Source organism: Parus major, chromosome 4 (genome assembly GCF_001522545.3).
Source record: "Parus major isolate Abel chromosome 4, Parus_major1.1, whole genome shotgun sequence".
Taxonomy (NCBI): domain Eukaryota; kingdom Metazoa; phylum Chordata; class Aves; order Passeriformes; family Paridae; genus Parus; species Parus major.
Window position 1 is genome coordinate 1,378,880 of NC_031771.1, and position 20,971 is coordinate 1,399,850.

At 49.8% G+C, this 20,971-nt stretch overlaps 1 protein-coding gene and 1 long non-coding RNA gene across 2 annotated transcripts in view; one reads left to right on the forward strand and one right to left on the reverse strand.

Annotated features, from left to right (window-relative positions):
- The window catches only part of LOC107202915, a 49,762-nt gene extending 38,519 nt beyond the window's left edge, over nucleotides 1–11,243 (reverse strand). The window contains exons 1-2 of the long non-coding RNA XR_004497113.1: nucleotides 11,037–11,243; nucleotides 2,303–2,423 (exon numbers count right to left, since the gene is read on the reverse strand). This is a non-coding gene — a long non-coding RNA (uncharacterized LOC107202915). The remainder of the gene's footprint in view (nucleotides 1–2,302; nucleotides 2,424–11,036) is intronic.
- Nucleotides 11,244–13,863: 2,620 nt separating this feature from the next.
- PAQR3 (progestin and adipoQ receptor family member 3) lies at nucleotides 13,864–20,550 on the forward strand. The gene is made up of 7 exons (XM_015623966.3): nucleotides 13,864–14,160; nucleotides 14,244–14,406; nucleotides 15,460–15,615; nucleotides 16,245–16,442; nucleotides 17,793–17,883; nucleotides 18,190–18,338; nucleotides 18,754–20,550. Exons 1-6 carry the CDS (start codon nucleotides 13,976–13,978, stop codon nucleotides 18,330–18,332), a joined length of 936 nt encoding a protein of 311 aa, XP_015479452.1. The 5' UTR covers nucleotides 13,864–13,975; the 3' UTR covers nucleotides 18,333–18,338; nucleotides 18,754–20,550.
- Nucleotides 20,551–20,971: the final 421 nt, after the last annotated feature.

A 20,971-nucleotide genomic window follows, 5' to 3' on the forward strand; every position in this document is an offset into this window, starting at 1 on the left:
GTTATCATCACTGTTACCTTCAAAGCAAACAAGCAAGGCCGCAGAACCTGACCATGCTCCAGTTCTGCAGGAATTACAACTGCTTTTACACTTCAGCTGAGGCAAAGCAAAGCCTTGTCATCCTCCCTACATTGTTAAAGTGCCTTGCCTGTATTTCAGTCCTTTACACTACAAATACATCTATTTATTGGTTTTTTCCTTTTTTCTTTTTTTTTTTTTTTTTGAGCCTGTACATTGCAAAGTCCTGTGCTTGTAGAGGCCCACCTTGAGCACCGTTAGTGACATTTATTTTACATTACTCGAGTCTGAAAACACATTTCATGTGATATTTTGCCAGCTGGGCCCAAAACTATTAATCCATTTTTAAAATGCAGACCATTTTGTTTTTAATCACACACTTCTATTTTGAGTTGGGTGCACTGTAATCCATGGAGTTCTGTAATTTTCCACTTCATTTACTTTGGATTTAATGAGCTGGTAATAATGTATATTTCCAACTGAAATGACTGCCTGAAATGTGGAAAGTCACAAAAGTAAAGAACTTGGACAGGGAATGTTGCTGCATGAAGTTTTATGGAAATAAATTGAGCAACATTAAGACCTGGAACTGTAAGAGAGTGAAAGCCATGGTTAAGCACTGATTTTCTGTTTTCAATAGTTTTTAAAAAATGTTTTTAGTGCTTACTGTTATGTTAGGCTGAAGAAGTCTTGCTGCACCTCTGCACAGCATCAGCTGGAGCTGTGATTTTCAACTGCAGAGGGGAAATCCCCTCTTCGTTAGAGCCTTAGGTGTAATTCCCATGGCAATCGGCCCAGGAAGACTGGGATGATCCACCTCCCAAATCAGGCTCCTATCCCCTGCTTGGGCATCAAGGCCAGGGGGGTGATTTGGGAAAGCTCTGAGGAACCAGAAGCTTCCAAAGATGCTTGAAAATTAGGCCACTTAATTAGATGTACAAATATGGGGCATTGTTTTGCACCTTGAAGTGTGGTCTTTGATGGCTCCTAGATGCAAACCACTTTTCCTCTGCTCCAGATGAGCAGGAATTTCATGCTAAGCAATACCAACAGAAAATTTCACCTGTTAAATGTGTGTTTATTCCTCTCTGCGTGTATGTTCCATCTGGGCACGGACAAAGGACGTCATCTTGTCCTTACACCTACAAAATGCTTTTTGGTTGCCACAGAGGGCAAAGATCAGACGTGTACAAAGTAGCCTTGCTTCATGTGAAAGCTCAAGAGGAAACTTGGCAAAAAAAAACCCCTAAGCTGTCTCTTTAATGGCAAAACTGTGTTTAAAGATGCTGTTTAAAATATTAGTTTAAATGCTATATTCACAGCCCTGTTCTGCAAACTGTAAACAAAAGCTGATTACCCGAAGACATTTTCCTCTGTAATTAGGTTCACTCCTCAGTTTAAAAAAGCCCCACATAACTTGTAAGGAAAAACAGTCATGTGGTACATATCCCTTGCTCTCCTCCGAGCCCCTGAATAATGTGACTGTGCTAATTGGTACCCATTAGGGCAGGAATCAGAATCCCACTGCCCCAAACACGCTGCGTTTTCCTGATAATTACAGTGCTGGCAAACACCCCCCCAACAATTTCGGGGCTAATCACACTGAATCCTGCATATACTGTGATGCTGCATTATTCAAAAAGGTAATGAAATTCCAGGAAACATCAGATGCAGCAGGTACACGAAGATAATTCTGTTTTTATAACCAATTTCAGTCAGATAAATACTAGAATCCTTTCCAATTTTCCCCCCATGAAACTAAAGTGTCACTGAGATTTACAGCCCCCTCAAGTTCTCTTTTCAGAGGAACATTCATTTACATAAACAGATAATCCCAGATAAAAATTTCCATTAGACAAAGGTGAAATGGATCAATTTTCTCTGCCAAGACAAATCTTAAATCTTGAACAGATAGGGTCATTATTACACCAGGCCCATTTCAGAAATAATGTGTTAAAAAAAAAAAAATCAGCCGATAGCAGCCATTTCCAGCTTTCCAATTATCTTTAAGAAAAGCTTATTCTGTGGACAATAAAGCACATTACTGCACAATATGATACAGTCCATAAAGATCACAATGTTTTATGAAAGGTTAAAGAAAGCTCAGCACATTTAGGGGAATGTCATAACCCACAAAGTCTTTCAAGACTCGAGCGGATCCCGGCGCAGGCGGTGCCAGCGCTGTGCGGCGCTGCCCTCCCGCTGTCGCTTCCCCTGGACTTGGGGGTCCGTGTGCTGTCACACGGGACAATCGGGCTCTGCCCCCGGCCACCAAGAGAATTACCTGTCCCTTCTCAGCGCGCTGCGGAGGAGCAGACGGTCCTTGATGACACTTAGCACACCCACGGGGTCCCTCTGCCCTTGTCCTCAATGAGCAAAGGGCTCCTCTCAGCCCGCAGGGACACCTGGCACACAGAGAAACGCGGAATGAGGGCACTGCTTCACCTCCAGCCCAGGCAGAACCCCCGGCTCTCCTCCCCGGCACAGCCCCCTGCTCCCCGCCGCCTGCCGTGGCCTTCCCCGCAATGGCAGAGCAGAGCATCCCGCCCCGCAGCTCTCCCCCGGCCCCGAGCTCCAGGGGGAAGGAAGGCCGGGCAGCTGGGGCAGGAATAGCCTCCCGCGGCAGGGCGGCCACGCTGCTCTCCGGTGCCACACAACTTTGTCAGGCCCCTGGGAAAGGAGTTTATGAGGGGTGACAGCAGTGAAGAGAAAGTGCCAGAAATCACTGCCTAATAGACACAGCAGTCAAAGCTAAACAAGCAGCAACTTACCTGACACGATTTTTCATCCAAGAGGAATCAGATTTATTTGCCATTTAACTAACTGCTCCTTACAGACATCACAGGAGGAACAGGGAGATGAGTGGTATGGGAGTGGGACACGTGGCTAGTGTCAGGAAACAAGATCCCAGCACAAGAGATAACCTGCAGGAAGGCTTTATCCTGCTGGCTGCCTAATCCCACCCTGCAGATCCCTGAGCCTGCTCAGGAGGGCAGGTGATAAGGCTGCACAAATCCCTGGGGGAGTTTTAGGCACCACAGGAACTTCAGAGCTGGGGATGTGCTGTCACTTGCTCTGAAGTATGAGAAATGGCAAATGAGACACCAAAAGGTGCATCTGGATGTGCCTTTCCAAAACCTTACCCTACACCACAGCATCAGGCATACTTATCTCCACTCCTTTGCACCATGAGAGCACCAGGTGAACTCAAGAGTCTCCTGAGTGGAGATCTGGTTCAATGACTTAGTCTGAGGTATTTTAGTTCCTTTATTGTGATGGATCTTCTGGACCAAAAAGACCTGTTGGGCAGAGGCTGCTTGGTGTCATTGACTCTTAGAGCAGCCAGCACCCAGGACCTCTGGGTTCCCTTCTCCCTGGCCATCACCAGCAGAGAATGCCCTAAGTGTGGAGTAACAGCAACTCATTCCTCTGTGGAAAGAAGGCCACCATCTATCTAAATGCAAAAAAAAGATGTGAAACTGCACAAGCAATCTTTTAACTTCTCTTCAAGGGTCTTCTGGTTCAGCCACCAAAACCAGAGATACACCAAATCTGAAAAGTCTAGTGATATGGAATCCTTATTTGCTGGTAAAACAAATCACCGTGTGAGCAGCAATGAAAAGTTCCTTCCTACATTGCTAGAAATGCGAGTACCTTTTAGTGACACCAGAAGGAAAAAACCTGACAGGGCACAGCTGAGCCACTGGACTGTTCACTACAGCTCTATCAGCTCACCAGAGAGCTGGCAGCACCAACACTGGATGGAACTGTGCAGGCTGCAAAGGATTAACACCACCCTGGTATCAGCTCTCATCAGATTTTTCAAGCCATGTTTGTGCTTCTATTTCTGTCCTACAGGAACATGACAGAAAGCCTGCTGTCACCTTCTACAGCTTCAAACTAATTGTAAACTATTAAAAGAATGACTTTGTGCAGAATTTCTAAATGACAACTGGAATTTTAGCCAATAACTTGGGTTTGAAAAAAGGGGATTTTCTGTAAAGTAAATAAATGCCCTGGTGCCAAATTAAAATTAATCACAAAAAACACATTTGCTTTATCCCTCCCCAGACTGCAAAGAGCCCATAAATGGTGATTGGTTTCAACTTTATAACCTGTCTTAGTCCATGTGTAAGAAAAGGATCACTACAGCTCACAGAGGAAGCAAGAAAGAACAACAAAGATCAGAAGCTCAGCACAATCAGCTCTCTCTTTCAGACACACACCAACATTCAGATTTCACTCTCTGTGGTGGACAAGGGCTGAGACATTGTCAAGAGGGTGTTTGACTTGCCAGTTGGTTTAGGCTGAGGAAAACAGGTCTCCAACAGACTACGTGATTTAATGATCACTGCACAAAAGTCACTGTACAGGGGGGACTTGGGTTACCCAAAGAAAGATCACTGGATCACCTTTCAACTTGAGACTTGGTCCCAAACACTTCTAAATAAAACAAGGTAACTGCTGCAACCCAGAAGAAATCACAAACAACCCAAGCAGGATTTCCTACAGACCAAGACAACTGTGGTAGATCATGTCATGGTCTCATCTGCCCCATCGTGCAACCTTTCAGCTCAATTTTGAGTAGCAAAGGATGTAGAAATCACATGAAAAGAAAAATAATGTTGATGTTCAAACGCATCAGGCGATGTGATTAAAGCTGTCAGGCACAGAAATCAGCATGGCTTCAATACACAGAACTTGCAGCTCACTAGAAGGCAGGACGTGGCTAACTTCATAATTTTATTAAATTGCTTTAATTTTGAGCTGAGAAAATCTTCCAAGTAGAGCCATACTTCCTTTAACTGCTACTGGAAACTTTTTTAATGTGTGGAAATACTTGCTGTTGCTATCACTGGCATATCAGTCATAACATCTAATGGTGTGGAGATTGTTGCCTTATAAAATTCACAGCTGGGTAGCTACATGGCTCAAGGCTAAAACCTATTTTAAAATCCAGAATTTTAGGAGGGAGAATGTTTATTAAAACATTTTGTCCATTAAAAATATATGACATATCATCGGTCATTCCATGTGATGCAGTGCCAGCCCTTTTTTAGGCAGCCCACTTGGGATGACTGCTGAAAACCTGGCGAGCCTGTTTGACAAGTCCACATCCTAATAACTTACTAGTCCATCAAAAAAACCCCCAACAAACAAACAAACAAACAACCCCCACAAACAAAAAGCCCCAGAAAGGCATTCCAGCAGCCTGAAAGAAACTCACCAGTGCCCCTGACGTAGCATGCCCAGAACTCGCTCACACACAGAGCCACAGTTGGTCTCTTCACGCTGACAGTCACACACTGACATGCTTGCTTGATCTCCTCATGGCACAAGTTACACTGAAATAATAATGAGGCTGCAGGTTTTCAGTTGGGTTTTTTGTAGTTTTTTGGTTTGGTTTTTTTTTAAATGAAATGTGGTGAAGAGAGAAATGTTGATAAATATTCTTTCAGCAACTCCAGGGGCATTTGGCATCCACTGCCATGAGGTGATGCATGTCAACCTGGAGAACACAAGGATGACTACTAAACAAAAAAACCAAGATTGCTGTCTCTTTGACCATTCCCCTACCTGTACTCTGTAAGGAGAGGTGCTGGCACTGCACGGGAAGGATCCCCTTTGTCCCAGGTGAATCTCCCTCCCCAGTGACTATTCCCACTGAAGTCAGCGGGATCCCCCACGGAGGGACCGATCTCGAACACGAGTGACCGAGTTCCCCATCTGATGCCACCTCTGAAACAGCTGGCACATCAACAGTTAATTGAGAACATTATCCGAAAAGCTCTGACAAAGTTGAAAGGACTGGGATCCCGAGAGGTGGATATACAGTCAAGGTCATTGTGCTCTCCCGGGTTGTCGCTGCCCTTCCTGCAGCTCGCTCTCCCCCGGGCTGGCAGCAGCAGGTCTCACCGTGACCTGAGGAACCACAGCCCTTCCCAGCTGCCTGCAAGACATGCTTCCCTTGGGATTCTGCTTCCTGCAGCAGCAGGACCAACAGGCCAGGCAGCAACAAACACGTCTCCCTTCCTAAACCACTGACACAGCTTCTGGGTAGCCGAGGAGTTGAGGAGGAGGATGACACCTTGGATGTTCCGTGTGGTCTTTCTCCCATCAGACCCAGCCAGACTCCTCACAGGTGGCAGAGCCTACTCCATGTGCAGAAAAGAGGGCCAAGCTGTTCAAGTTACTTTCCTACTGCAGGAGAGGTTCTTCTGGGAAGTTAGCCCAATCATGTCTTGTGGTCCCAAGAAAGCACAGCCTGTCCAGTACGTCCTGGTTCTAGTCCCAACTGAGTTTTTGCTTCGGACTAACTCTCCAGCAAAAAGAACACCATGTTTTGTACTTGCAACAAAAATGTCACCACTGCTAACAACCAGGAAGATAACCCTGGCTGCATTGCACATCCCCTTGCAGCAAAAGGCATCGATACTGTTATTCCTACTCATAGGGTACCAATGTTCCCAAAATGTCAGTCTTCTCTAATGACCCTAAAGGGATTGAAAATTCAAGTGCAGTTCTGGGCAGGGAAGCGACGATTAAAAAGAGACAGACAGAGAGAGCCCGTAGCTGTTCCGAGCAGCCTTCCAAGTTCTATATATTAACTAAGCCTATGCACCAAAGCCATGTTTTTAACTACTGTCAGCACTGCGGAGTCACTCCAGCAGCAATCGAGCAAGCTGTTCTGCCTCATGCCTCATCACCATTTCTCACACTCTGCATCAAAGCACCAACATTAGCAAATTCAGCTGCCCTTCAAACTCCCAGCTCCAGTCAGGAGGAAGCATCTGCGGCCATTCAACTCCTTGCGAGGCTGCTGAAAAAAGTCCCAGCTTGCCAGAGATACCCAGAGTAGCCAAGCCCGGCGACTCTCCGTGACACATGGCCCTGGGACAGGCAAAGGAGCTGCGAACAGCTCCGCATCCCCACGCTGCTCTCGGATTCCCACTCCAAACCCCGCCCCGGCAGCCTGGATCATCTGCGGGCTTTCAGGAGTCACTCCTGCCATCCGGCACGTCGGCGGGAATCAGATCTCAGCGGGGGAAGAGCACACTTCACATGTTGGTAAGATCGCTTCCCAGTGACACAGCACAGGCTGACACAACTGCGGCTCCAGCACCGTGTCTCCTGCGGAGCACAAAGCTTTCATTCCAGCAGCCACTCCGACGGCACAACACCGTCAGAAGGCATCCATCAGCCCAGCAGACTGTAGGAAAACAGGAAACAGAATCAAGATGGGCTTTGGGCAAGAGTAGCACAATTCTAACTCCTCACGGCTCAGTGTGCACAGCACAGACAGGGAGCTCAATCACTGCCTCGTTTTTCCCAGAACACTGGGTTACTGTCATTCCGAGGTCGCAGAGAAAGGAGGAGCAGAGGCAGGACAGAATTCTCGAGAGTGGTCAAATTCAAGCGCTCTGCAGCCACTTGTGGGACATGCTGGTGAGTTTTGTATGACCGATGAGATGCAGTACACAGCATGATTTGTGGGGGGAAATGGCAACTGCAGAGCAGAGGAAAATTCCAACAGATTCTTGTAAGACTGGCAAACAATCTTCTGTGCACCTTGCTTAATGTTTGACAACTTAAATCAACACATTAGCTTAAATATGTGGAAGTAATAGAGGACATGGTCAAATAAGTTGGTGAAAAAAGGAAAAAATTAGGTAGGAAAGCAGAGTACTGATTCCCTTCCATCTCTTCTCTGCAGAGAATGTTTAGTCCAAGTAACAGCTGGAAAAGGAGCATTCCAGGTCTCCCAGGCCCACATGGAGGTGGGAATAGAACATCTAGTAGCATGAAGAGTGGACAAACACATGACATTACAAAATAAGGGATTAAATGCAATTGCAGGACTTGTTACACTGTGCTTGGCTCTTCACCGACTTCCCAGCACTTCCTAATACACAGCCTCCCCCACGGCACTTAAAAGTCTCCAAGATTTAATGAAGCTAGACAAAGAAAGAGGATAAGAGAGGCAAAATGACCCCTGTATCTTCAGAAGATCAGGGAATTCCAATTTTAGTAATCAAAACAACCGAGGAAAACCTATCTGAAGACAAACTAAGTAGCAAGGGGAAGACCCCAATCTGGCAGTCAGGTGACAATATCCATGGCTGAACATGAGCTGAACAAAACAATCTTTTCCTCCCCATTTCCTGGAGCATTTTTGGAGGCAAGGCAAACCTTCATTTTGATATCACCAATTCTCAAATGACACCACTGCTACTTAGCAGAGATTGTGGCATTCAGCAACACAGACAGGAGAAAAACACGATTTGCATGTGTTCATCTTGGCAGATGACGAAAAAGCAAGCCAAAAGGAAGTGCAGTGAGATCATCCCAAATGCCAATACCCAGACCTTGCTTGGGATTGAAGCAGTGCTTCATGGATCAGATTAAAAAGCACACTAAAAGTTTGGAAGGAGTTTTGAAAAAGGCCTGGTTGATTTCAACATAGAAATCCTCATCAGAACCAAATGAGAACATGTATCTGTGATCCTACTTTCAACAACATTCAAACACCTGGAGCTGTCCACAAGCACCAGGGAGGCTTTATGGCAAAACTCACAGGATGACTTTACAGAAAGGCTGGCTGGACTTTTAAGTGCCTTAGAAACACAATCCCCTTTAGTAAATTTGTTGTCAGACCCCAGCCAGGTGAGAGGAGTCTTGGACTTCCACAGGAACGGGTTCTTTCTTGACATACTTCTCCAAAATTACCTTATGGACCAAAGTTGTCCACAATTCCTAGAGTCTCACCTTCATTATGAATGCATCAACTAAACTTACCCCAACTAGAGAAACAAAACATCTCTAGTCAAAATAATTGGTCTCAAAATGCCTTCTCTTGTGGCATGAATTCCAGGTGTGATGACACTTTTTAGGCAGGCCAGAGCCTAAGAGACCTTTAAATATGAAAAACAAAAACCCCAAATCATGCACCTAAAATTCAAAACTCCACAGAAAGGACTTTTTCCTCCACCAATTTCTTTTCCTCTACCAATTTCACTGGAAGCAGACTGTTGTGCTAGGAAACACCACCCACATGATTATGAATCTTTCCAACGCAGTTTCTCTCTTTCCCTAAAAATCCCTAAAGTTCCCCCAAAAAAATTTCTTTATTGTCCCCATACCACTTCCACCTTCAGAACATATCCAGACAAAAGCCATTTGTCAATTCCTTCTGGTTCTTTCAGTTCAGGACTCCGTTAAGTGTGCATCTGCTTAACGTGGGGGGATAAGAGGTTGTTCAATTGGCAGCGGAGCAGTGGGCTGGGCAGGAGAGGTGCCTCCTCCACTGTGTGCACAGGGTGGTTCTGCTGACTGCAAGGGCTCACACAGCAGGGAAAAACCCAAATGCCATCCCTGCTCTTGCTATTGGCAGCTGTTCTCTTATCACCAAAGAGAATTTATCGCACCACTGACAGATGCTGAGATTCAGAAGCCGGAGCTGAAAGCCAAAGGGATTGATTCGAAAAACAAAAACACCCCCTGAAAAAAATGGGGAGGAAAAAAACAGAAAGCTAGGAAGAGCCCTACCAAACCAAGTCACTTCAGTGCACACATCACACAGCATCACTCCATGGGGAGAGGACAGAGAGCAGAGCCCCCACACAGATGCCAGCAGGTCTGGCTGCGGCACTCCTGGAAGCTGCTCAGTGCTAAACCGAGGAGCTGCAGGAAACCACAGAGAGCTTGGCCACACAATTCCTCCTCATGGGGACAGTGGGAGAAGTCCTTCAGGAAAGAGGATCTTGAAATCAAACTTCCTAGGCATTAAAGTCATTACTGAACACAAGATGCTTGCATTCCTAATGGTCTGTCATGAAGGGAATTGGTGGATCAGGGCTGTCCTGGGATTTCTATTCTTGCACACACACACACACTTTCTCTTTCAAAGCTTCTTTGACTCCTACAAGGATACAAGTCTTAGCTTCTTACATGTGACTCCACTGCGTACCAACATCCAGGAATCCATTGCACAGCTGCTGTGGCTGCTTCCAAGAGCTGGAGACAAGACTCCTGTGTTGTACACAATAAGGGGCTTTAATATCTCCCCTCCCGATGTCACAATGGCCCGGTGCTCATGGACACTCCACGCACAAGAACAGCTACATGGTCTCTGTGGCCATAAAGCAGCGCCTCTGCTTCATCCACAAGTTTTGCCAAATTGCTGCACACAGCATTCCGATATATCCCTTCTGCTTCCTGTCCCCAGGGAAAACATAATTGTGTTTATCACAGGCAAAAAAACCCTGAGCTATCCACCAACACTGCTGTAGGCACAATGCAGAAGAAGACATGCAGTGCCTTCCACCAACACTCCCAGGTGCATTCTCCTAACTAAGGCAGCCTGACAAAACGTTTAATCCCTGGGCACTAATCTGTCTTTTCTGGAAAACTCAGAGCAAGCTGAATTCTCCCAGAGCAGCGGATTCCAACAGCGGGGAAAGGAGTGCCAGAGCACCTCCCATTTCCTTCCTTGTAACGTGGAAAGCCCCCGAACAAAACTCGGAGGAGGCATTTTTCCGGGCACTTCAGAAGAGGACCACACTGGGAGCCAGGGCAATTTTAGGAACACCAGCACCACTCCGATGCGCACTGCTAGTGGCCTGCAGTGGGGCGAGCCCCGAAGCTGTCTCTTATACACATCTCACCACTCCGATGCGCACTGCTAGTGGCCTGCAGTGGGGCGAGCCCCGAAGTGTATGGAGTGAGGGTGAGGGTGAGGATGAGGAGGCAGCTGGCGGGAGGCAGGCCAGGTGCGGCGGCAGGACGGGCGGTGGCGTGGAGCGAGGCTGACACCTGCAGGGCGAGCTGGGCAGGAGCGGGAGGAGGCTCAGCCACCCCCTCCCGCCCCGCAGCACGGCCGGGACACACAGGGAAAGCAGGGACGGAAAAAACAGTTCCAGTGCCTCAAAAATCAGCACCGAGATTATTTCCACCCTTTCGGGTTTAAAATTGAACCACTTTGGGGACTGCTCACATTCTGCTATCAACATTCGACATACCTGGCTGGGATCATTGTTCTGCCCCCAGGGTTGCCGCCTGGAAGACCAGAGCATAAACGGAGCAGGGCACGAACAGATCCTGCGATCTCACATAGTCCAACCAGGTTTCCTTAGCGGCTCGGCTCTAGTTTTCCAGTGGCAGAGCCCCACCCCTCTTGTTCTCTACGTTCTCCGGTCCGGAGCCGCGGAGCCCCGAGCCCTTGGCCAGGGTCAGGTCACGGCTCCTTGCCGGGGGCGCCGGCCACCCCTCCGCCCTGGGCACTGCAGCTGCCCGCTGAGCTGCCGGCTCTCCGTGTGCTCCTCAGCAGGCGGGCCGGGCGAGCACGGGCAGTTCGGCTCCTGGGTGACCTCCTCAGGCACCTCTCTGAAAGCCTTCCCTACCTCTGTCTGCACAGCTGACTCCAATCCCAACAGGAAACCATGGAACCTCTCAAGCGCGTTCATCTTTCCTCCCAATTAATCTTATCTGCCAGTTAAAATTCCAGATCCAGTGTAGGAATTAGGGCAAGCTATTTACTTCCCCGGGAAGGTCAATTTAGGTCAAAGCTACCTCGCACAGATGGCTAATTTCAATCCCTTACACATACAACACAATTGTTCAATAAGCTCAAAATAAATAGTGTAAGTAATTAATTTAAAGCTGCCCTAATTGTTTCTCAATTTTCCCTATTAATTTAACCTACAACACTCCTCCTATCAAAGCTTCAAAGCTCTAACTTAACAGCCAATTAAAGCTTCTTTAGGAGGGAGAAAAAAAAAAAAAAAAGTGCTGTCATCGCCGATTTCTTCTGATTGAACCCCTTAAAGCACTTGGGAGTTCATTTAAATTGCACCGGGCTTAGAACCAAAGCGCTTTTTGCAGGTATAATGTTCTCGGTAAGCTAATGAGACAATGGACGATTAAGATTAATTAAGGTTTTTAACTCGGTGTCAACTTTCTGATCACCCTTTGGCCTGAAGAAAGTGGTTTGACACTGGAGCAAAGAAGACATCTCTGGGTGTGTCAGCAGAGCTGGCAGGAGTGCACACAGTTCTCCCTCACCTCACTGAGATCTGGGGCTCTCTGCTCCTGCCGCAAGAGCTGCGGCCGAGGATCTCCCTGCACAAAGTGTTTTCTCTGTGCTTCTTTCCTAAATCAGTCTTACTAACTCCATTAGTAGCAAGCTTGGGTGAATGGGGAATCCTGAACCAGAGAAGCAGTATGGAACAGAAAACAGAAACCAAGTAAAACAGAAATCAACTATTCCGGGTCAGGCTCCAAATACATCCCGGGAAGTTGAAACACAACCAGCAACTTAAAGCTAAGCCTGCTCAGTTATCATTGTTATTATCTCTGTTATTAGCTCAGTTATTATCTCTGAGAAACTCCAGGGCCCTGGGGTTACCTGAGGGGAAAAAGGTACCCAGTGCACCGAGCAGCTGAGGAGGAGGGAGGAGGAGCTACCAGCAGGTCTGCAGGGGCAGCAGCAACAGCACTCTAAGGACATTAACAGGAAGAAATCTCAGTGTATGATTGATTGAGTCAAATAATCAAGGGCTGCTGCTGATCAAACCCAACTTAATTTGGGGAACCGAATGGTGTAACACAAATTTGGGGGTCACACAGCACAGCTGGTTCTGTTCAACACCTGGCCTTGACTGTCAGTGTGGATTTTCAACTCCCATCATCCCCATCTTTTACTTCACATTACACATCTCTGCCATGGGAAAACCCCACACACTCCTCAAGCCGTTTGGTTTAATGAGACCAAAGACCTTTGCAGGGGCCTTCCTGGCACAGTACTGGCAGGGAAGGCCAAGTGAACCAGGAGGTTTACCCTGTGGCACACTTGTCTGCAACTTTTAAACCAGAAGTTTTATTATAGCCAGGGTATTACTGCTTTTCTCCATTCCCCCACTATATCTTCTTCTTATTTTTTATTTTTTTTTAGCCAAAAGTATTAAAAGCAGCTGGTACACAACATACAACTTTTCTTACTGAGCCAATGCAAACTCTTGGAAGAATCTTCCTCACTGCTAAGACTTTTTTGGTACTTCTTGGAGTACACAGAGAAACCCTCAAAATGCTAATAATCATGATGTCAATTAACCAGAGATTGCTGTCACGCAGTGCAATTGCAATTCCCAGAGGGAATGATAGCCCTCGGTGGTGTTAGGCTGGACAGGTGTGTTCCTGGCCTCTCTCACCGAGGTTTGCAGACTGGGGCCTACCTGAGAGAACGCCTGACTGGCCCAAAGGCACAGTTGTTTCGGAGGGCTGAAGGGTCCGGGGGGGCCCAGGGGGTCCCCGTGGGTTCAGAGGTTCTGAGGAGTACTGGAGGGTCCTGGAAGGTCTGAGAAGTCTGAGGCACCACAGGGTTGTGAGGGATCCAAGGTACCTCAGGGAAGCCTGGAAGTCTGAGGGGTCTGGGAAGGACTGAGCTGCCCCAGGGCATCTCAGAGGGCCGTGAGAGCCTGAGAGCTCTGAGGAGCCCCGAGAGTCTGAGATGCCCTGGGGGGTTCTGGCAGGTCTGGGGGATCTGAGGCACCCCAGGGATCCCTGAGAACTCCAAGGCACCTCAGGGAGTCCCAGAGCTCTGAGGGGTCCCGAAGGTCTGAGGGGCCTGAGGGTTCCCAGGGGTCTGAGGGCTCTCAGGGGCGCCGGGGGTGTGATGGCTCTGACGCTCCATGGGGGTCTGCGGGGCTCCTGCGGGGATCCCGAGGCTTTGTGAGCTCTGAGGGATACCGGGGGCCGTCCCAGAGCTCTGAGGCGGCTCTCGGGCGCCCCCTGGCGGTCACTGCCGGCCAGGGACGAGGCGGAGCCGCGCAGTGACGCCATCGGCGAGCGCCGCGCGGTGACGTCATGACGGCCGTTCCGGCGCCGCTCCCGCTCCCGTTCCCGCTGCCGGCCCTCGGGCCGTGAGGGCGGCTTGGGGCGGTCCGATGCGGCGGCGGGCAGGATGCACCAGAAGCTGCTGCGCAGCGCGCACTACATCGAGCTGGGCAGCTACCAGTACTGGCCGGTGCTGGTGCCCCGCGGCATCCGGCTCTACACGTACGAGCAGATCCCGGTGTTCCTGAAGGACAACCCCTACATCACCGATGGATACCGCGCCTACCTGCCCTCCCGCCTCTGCATCAAGAGGTGAGCGCGCCCCGCGGCCCCGGGCCTCCCCCGGCCCCGCCGCCGCTCACCGCCTGCCCCGCCTTGTGTCTCCTCTCCCTCAGCCTCTTCATCCTCTCCAACGAGACCGTCAACATCTGGAGCCACCTGCTCGGCTTCCTGCTCTTCTTCACGCTGGGCATCTACGACCTGACGGCCGTGCTGCCGGCGGCCGGCGCCTCCCGGGAGGACTTCGTCATCTGCTCCGTCTGCCTCTTCTGCTTCCAGGTGGGCCCCGGCCCCGGCCCCGGCTCCGCTCCGCGGCGGTGTCGGGCCGCTCCCGCTGGGCCGCCTCGGCTCGCTCCGGGCACGGCGGCGCTCTGCGAGGCCAGAGCCGCTGCAGGGGGCTCGGATTTGGCCTGGAATGAGCTGGGGGAGACTGAACCGCATACGGCTGGCAGAGGAGGGAGTCAGTGGCAAACGAGCGCGTTTGTCCAGGCCGTGGCTCAGAGCCTCCGCAGCGCTGACGCGGCTCCAGGCGGCACCGGCTGCTGCTGGAAAGGGCCAAGCACCCGAGCAGGGAGAGCAGCCGTGGCCTGATGGTCGGGAAGGGCAGGAGGGCTGCTGGCCTGACTTGGTACTTGTCAGATAAATCGGTTTCCACGACAGACTTCAGACGTGTCTGTGCAGGGCCGCTGCAGCTGCTGTGAAGTGCACTGTCCTTGCAAGAGCACAGAGAGCTAAAGGCACCGGCTGTGTTCTCTGCTTGGCACAGGATGCCTTTGTACAGCCCCAAGTGGGGAGAACTCCCTCCCTGGCTGGGAAAACACTGCTCTAGTGCTCCTCCCTGCTCCTGCAGCAGGTCACAGAGAACCAAACTCTTCTCAGGGAAAAGATTTTAAGCCAACCTAGGAGCTAACAAGCAGGTTGTGTGTACAAGTTATATTTCTGTGTGTTCCCTCAGTAAAGGCACGTGGTGGCTGGGCAGTCAGGGCAGATCTGGGCTTTGGGCTCTGCCTGGGGAAGTTTGGCCCAGCAGAATTCATCCTCCCCCTGCACTGGTGCCGATGTGTCTCCCTGGAGCACTGGCGGCTTGCTGAGCCTCACGAGCTTACTTTCCTTACTTGTGCAACTGGTTATCATGGTTTGCAGTGTCCTGCTCCTCCTCCCCACTGCCAGTGAAGCTTTTTGGCTGGCTGGCTGGCAGGGATCAGAAGTGCCTGCACCAAGGTGTGCTGCACAACACGTCACAGGCTGGGCACCTGCTCTGGCTGCAGAGCTGAAACCTGCTGTGCCCCCTACTCCCTCGTAAGGAATTAACCCTCCTCCTCCTCTGTGCAGGTGTGTATGCTTTGCTCAGTAGGATATCACCTGTTCTGCTGTCACCGCTCCGAGAAGACCAGCCGGCGCTGGATGGCACTGGATTACGCGGGAATTTCCATCGGGATCCTGGGCTGCTACGTGTCAGGCGTGTTCTATGCCTTCTACTGCAGTAACGTGAGTCAGGAGCATGTGTCCTTGCAGGGTTTCTTCAGTTTGTGTGCTCTCACTGTGGTTTCTGTGCTGCAGCAGCAGGGTTCAGTGCAGGTGCCCAAATAGAACAGGAGTGGGGAGACAGGGATGGGAACTGGAACACGTCCCTCTGACCTCAGCAGAACTGTGCTGGCTGAAGAGACAGGCAAATACAGGTTTTCCCTTCCAACTGTTGATTACACAAGCCTCAAGAAAATATTTAAATTTCTCTCAAGGCAGGGAAACTTTACAGGTCCTACCTGTATCCAGTGCCTGAGGCACTGGATCATGGGATGTGTCCCATCACAGCAGTTACTGGAACAGCATTGCCTGTGAGGTAGCTGCTATGAGGCACAACCACCTTTGCTTTCTCTCCATCTAATTGAAAATGAATACATGAGTTCCCTCTTGAGGACTGGGAATACAGGATGTGGTGCCCCTGAACAACAGACTCCCTTGCCCTCCGTGCCAGCTGACAAACACAGGGCCCTGCACTCACAGCGGGGACAGGCTGAGGTATCGCTGTGCTCAGTCACTGAAACTTTCTGCCCACAGCTGACTTTTGCATGTGATAAGAAACCCACAACCTTGCCTTTGTTTCTTTTTGCCCTCAGTACTGGCGCCAGGTGTACTTGATCACTGTGCTGGCCATGATCCTGGCAGTGTTTTTTGCTCAGATCCACCCCAGTTACCTCACACAGCAGTGGCACAGGCTGCGCTCCGTCATCTTTTGCTCCGTGTCTGGCTATGGAATCATTCCCACCCTCCACTGGGTTTGGCTCAATGGCGGCGTCGGTGCATCCATTGTACAGGTAAAAAATAAAGGGAAGGAAGTAAGATTGCCCTTTGCTTTTCACTTGCTGTCTTCGAGTCCTCTTACACTTGGGGAAACAATGGAAAAGCAGGAGTTAAAATTCCTCTAAGGACAGAATTCTTCTGGTCAATATGATCCAAAAGGGAACGCTGAGAAATGTGTTGAGCGTGGATAGGCAGCTTGGGAAGCTTCACTCTGCCCTAAAGCTGTATGGGAGATCCAGGTGTGTCTGCCTGGGCACGGAGCAGCCTGTGCGGGCAGACTGCGCCCTTGCCAGGGCCGGGGGCCAGGAGCTGAGGCTGTGGAGCAAGAAGGAGCCTGTCAGGCTGCACGAGTGCTCGGGGCTGGCCACTGCCACAGCTCCAGAGGGCAACCAGGAGACTGTGGCATGATGGGACGATTATTTGTCTCCTCTTCTGCTCCCTAGGATGGCAGCAAAAATCAGCATTTAGCTGCTCAGCCCTCTGTCTCCTTCACAATCCTCTAACAGCTCTTTCACGTTACTCCTTTCCTGTTTGTCTCACCACTTGGAGTTATGCTGTGAAAGCAGCAGCCCAGAACAGTTAAAGGTAGTCCAGTGTGCCCCAGTATGAGCCACTCTGAAATCACTGCAGTTACCCAGGCACCCCTGATGGTGCTGAAGGAAACACTTCCTTTTCATAGTGAGCACAAACTGCACATGCCTGGGCTGGCCTGATGGATGGCTGTCCCCTGCAGTGAGGGTTCAGCCTGGTCCAGAGCTGCTGTGGAATGTGGCAGAGCACCCCTCAGAAATAAATGTGGCCTTTATACAGGACATTTCACACTGGCCCTCTAAAAATCATACAAACAGCAGTTGTGCCCCCCACACTTCCCCATTTGGCTTCCCTTGGGATAGCAGGATGGTGTCTGTGGTACACATTTCATTTCCATAATTCAGAAAAATGGCCCAGTTTGGTAACCAAACATTCTGCTAACAAAATCCACCTGGTGACTGAGTTGCTGGTTATTGACCACCCCATGTGAGCAGTCGTATGGGCTGCAATCCCAGCACACGTGGGACGTGCAGTGCGGTGTCCCTTGCCCTGGTGGTTGTGTGCAGGTGACCTTTCACACACAGGTGCTATGTCTGCTGCTGGCTGAACTCAGTAGCTTGCATGTAGAAGCAAGAGGCTGGGATAAAAGAGGTTTCTTCCCACTCAAGCTTCCCCAGAGTTTGGCATGTGCATCCCCATTGATTTGTGCACAGCTAACACAGGCAGGGAAGGAAGATTTGGTGTTGTCATGCCTTTTCCTTTTTTATCTTGAGGGAAATTTTTTTTCATTTTTGCCTTCTAACAGAATAGGAGAGCTTCCTTTTCTTTTGCAGGAGTTTGCTCCACGGGTATTTGTCATGTACTTCATCGCTGCTGTAGCTTTTCTCTTCTATATTTCCAAAGTTCCAGAAAGATACTTCCCAGGTAGGAAATTCTCTTCTGGCTGTGTTTTTTTCCTCTGCAGTTAAGCTTCCTATAGTGTCAGAGTCCTTGCTGTGGGTCCTGAGCTTCCTGGGAGAGAACAGGCTGACCGTGTTCCCCATGCAGTGTTCCCAAGCAGAGTAAAAGTGGAAAGAGGCAGACAACTTCCATCAAGTTGGTTAAACAACTCCCTGTCACCCCTGACAGGCAGGGTCTGGCAGAGCTCTGCAGGAGACACATTTCTGATCGCACTGCCGCGCTGTGGCCGTGTTCTACAGCTCAGCTCCGTGCCCCTCTTCTCCCCCACAGGCCAGCTGAACTACCTCGGCTCGAGCCACCAAGTGTGGCACATCCTGGCAGTGGTGATGCTCTACTGGTGGCACCAGTCCACAGTGTACATCATGCAGTACCGACACAGCAAGCCCTGCCCCGAGTACAGCGCGGACTTGTGAGCCAAGGTACGGCTGTTGGCATCCTCGGGGAACAGGATCCTTAAAACACAGGCTTCAGGAATCCTGGCCTCAAGCTCAGGTCGCTGCCCCACCATGGGTCCTGACTGGTGCAAACAAAAAGCAGGGATGTGATGCCAGGCACTGCTCACCTGTGCTGCTGCACTGGATGAGGCTCTGTGGAGCTGCTGGGCCCTTGAGCAATTTTAGAGCAGGCTGGACTTAGCCCTGCCAGATCCCTTGCAGCTCAGTGTCACAGTCTTAGCAGTCTCAAACCATCATCGTACTTGTCCTTTTCCTCAGGCTTTTGTCAGGTTTTCAGTCTGCCTGGAAGTCTTACCATTGATCTGGATGCTGTGGAAATCAGATGAATTGCCAATTCCATGTGCACAGTGATTTACCTTGTTCCCCTGCTCTATTTCAGAGGCAGCATCGGAGGATTTGTGACTCTGAGGGTCTGGACCTCATGTGATGAGCTGCGCTGTCAAGGACCGAGGCAGTTCCTTTCCTGACTCCTGGAATGTCACCCCCTTGCTGGGACAAAGCGTTCCTGCAAGCTTTGATAAACACAGCAGCACAGCCTGGGATCTGAGGGGCATTTCCTTCTCAGGCAGTTCCTACTCTGCAGTCAAGCACCAAACAGCTCTCGCTGGAGCAGGACAGCAGGAGGCTGAACTAACCTGGCATGCAGATCCCAGTGGGATGTTTTGTTGCCTGGCAAACACAAATGGCTCAGCCAAGGGTGCTCGGGCCTGGACACCAGGTTTTCAGGTGTCATTTCTGACAGCGTGCCTGTGAAACTGTAGCAACCGTGGGAGCCAGTCTTGGATCCAAACCACAGCCCTGTGGGCTGTGCATCCTTCAGCCTTGGTGTGGAAGATGTGCTTATGCTTCAGCGCTGGCACAGGAACACATGAACTGGAACGCAGTGGATTGGTGTCCTGCTCTGGATGAGCTCTTCCCATTCCCTGGGAGATAAGATCACATGACATCCAGCACACCTAGATCTTCACTGCAGGTCTTTGAAATAGCCTCCCCCAAAGGGGGTCGTGCCATTGCTTGGAGGTATTTCTGTAAATCCCATCAGTTATATGGAATGGGTATTCCAGAATATTCCAGGAGTAGCAGTAAGCCTGTGTGTCTGTGTGTGTTGCTGTTTCACAGTGAACCTGCTGGGGATGCAGATTGCTGACCTTTGGCCTTTCCATGTGTGCAGAATGATACTGCACTCGCAGACACCGCTGTCCAAAAGGACCTGCTGCCACCATCCTGCCACAGTGCCAAGGGTGTCTGGAATTTGAGGATGTGCTGTGGAATCATCTCTTACAAAACCAACACCGAGGAGCCATGAAATACACTGGCCATTGCGTAGCTGCAGCCCAGCATAATTAAGCTCCAGGGGTGCCAGTCTTCCAAACAGCATTGAAATCCTTTGGACTTTGGGGCTAGAGACAACAATGCTGTTGGGACTAATCCTGAGTGGCTGTGTCCTTGTGGAGAGGGCTTCCCTGTAATCCACTGCGAGAGGCTGGCTCCGTGCAGGGACTTCCTCAGGCAGGCAGGCTCTGCTAGCTGCCCAAAGCTGCCTCTTCCTGGGCTAAGGCAGAGGAGCAGGACTTGCTTTTCTGTCAGGACGTGCCAAGGTGACCTGGAGTGGAGGTGGAAGCTTACAGAGAGGCACCTGAACTCCCAGGGCATGGAGAAGGCAGCAGACGAACTCCTCCTGATGTGCTGGACAGGGATGCTGTCTGTTTAGCTCAGAGGGTGGTTTTGGTGCTTTTTTTGTTGGTTTTTTTAACCTCCAGAAACCAGTATTGGCAAAACTGCCTCTGCATTATTGATTCAGCTCCCAGAGCTTTAAGCCTTTCAGTGTGAACACTGATTTTTTTATGATTTTTTTTTTACTTGACAGCCAAGCAAGTTTCAAGTGCACTAATTACTACTACTGAAGCCTGACAAGGAACTTGCGAGTATCCAAGTCTGTCCCAGTGTTATATGTACAGTAATACCTGAACCATGTGTCTGTGCTCTGAAATCACACTGACTTCAGCATTTGCTAATGTATTTTTTTAATGGGAACTCTCATCTACTCTAGCAGTTTTCACCAGATAAGGAAACTGATTGCCAAGCTGTGCATTTTTACCTGACACAATTTATCAAGCTGCATGATGGTCTTTGATGTACATACCAAACTGATAAATAAATTCCATTCATAAATAAATTCCAGGCTTTTTCCTTGGAGTAACATCATCCCTGCATCTCATGCAGGGAAACCACAGATACCAATGGCTCAGCCTCTGAACGTGTGCCACATCCTGGGGGTTACAGAGACTGGGATTTTGGGGGGAGAATCTCTAGGTGAATTTGCTGATGAACTCAGCTTTGCAGCCCCCTACCGCTACTCTTGGTTAACAGAGCTCTGCTGTCACTTCATCTGTTCTTGACCATTTCCATTCTTACTTCAGCTCACCCAAGAGTAAAATCAATCCAAGGAGCATTCAAAAAACCTGCTCCAGTAAACAGCTGCAGGAAGGAGCTCACACCACATTATAGTTCTGTCCAGAAGTGCAGAGCTCAGTCCACAGCAGTGGCATTGGGAACTGCACACGCTCTTCTGCAGGAAGGCTTTAAGGAGTAGCACT

What these genes read in the sequence shown, in the direction of transcription:
- PAQR3 (XM_015623966.3), top strand. Translation starts at nt 13,976, where the DNA reads ATGCACCAGAAGCTGCTGCGCAGCGCGCACTACATCGAGCTGGGCAGC. An exon ending in TCTGCCTCTTCTGCTTCCAG is followed by an intron (nt 14,407 to 15,459) that starts GTGGGCCCCGGC and finishes TCCTCTGTGCAG; the next exon opens with GTGTGTATGCTTTGCTCAGT. An exon ending in TCGGTGCATCCATTGTACAG is followed by an intron (nt 16,443 to 17,792) that starts GTAAAAAATAAA and finishes TTTCTTTTGCAG; the next exon opens with GAGTTTGCTCCACGGGTATT.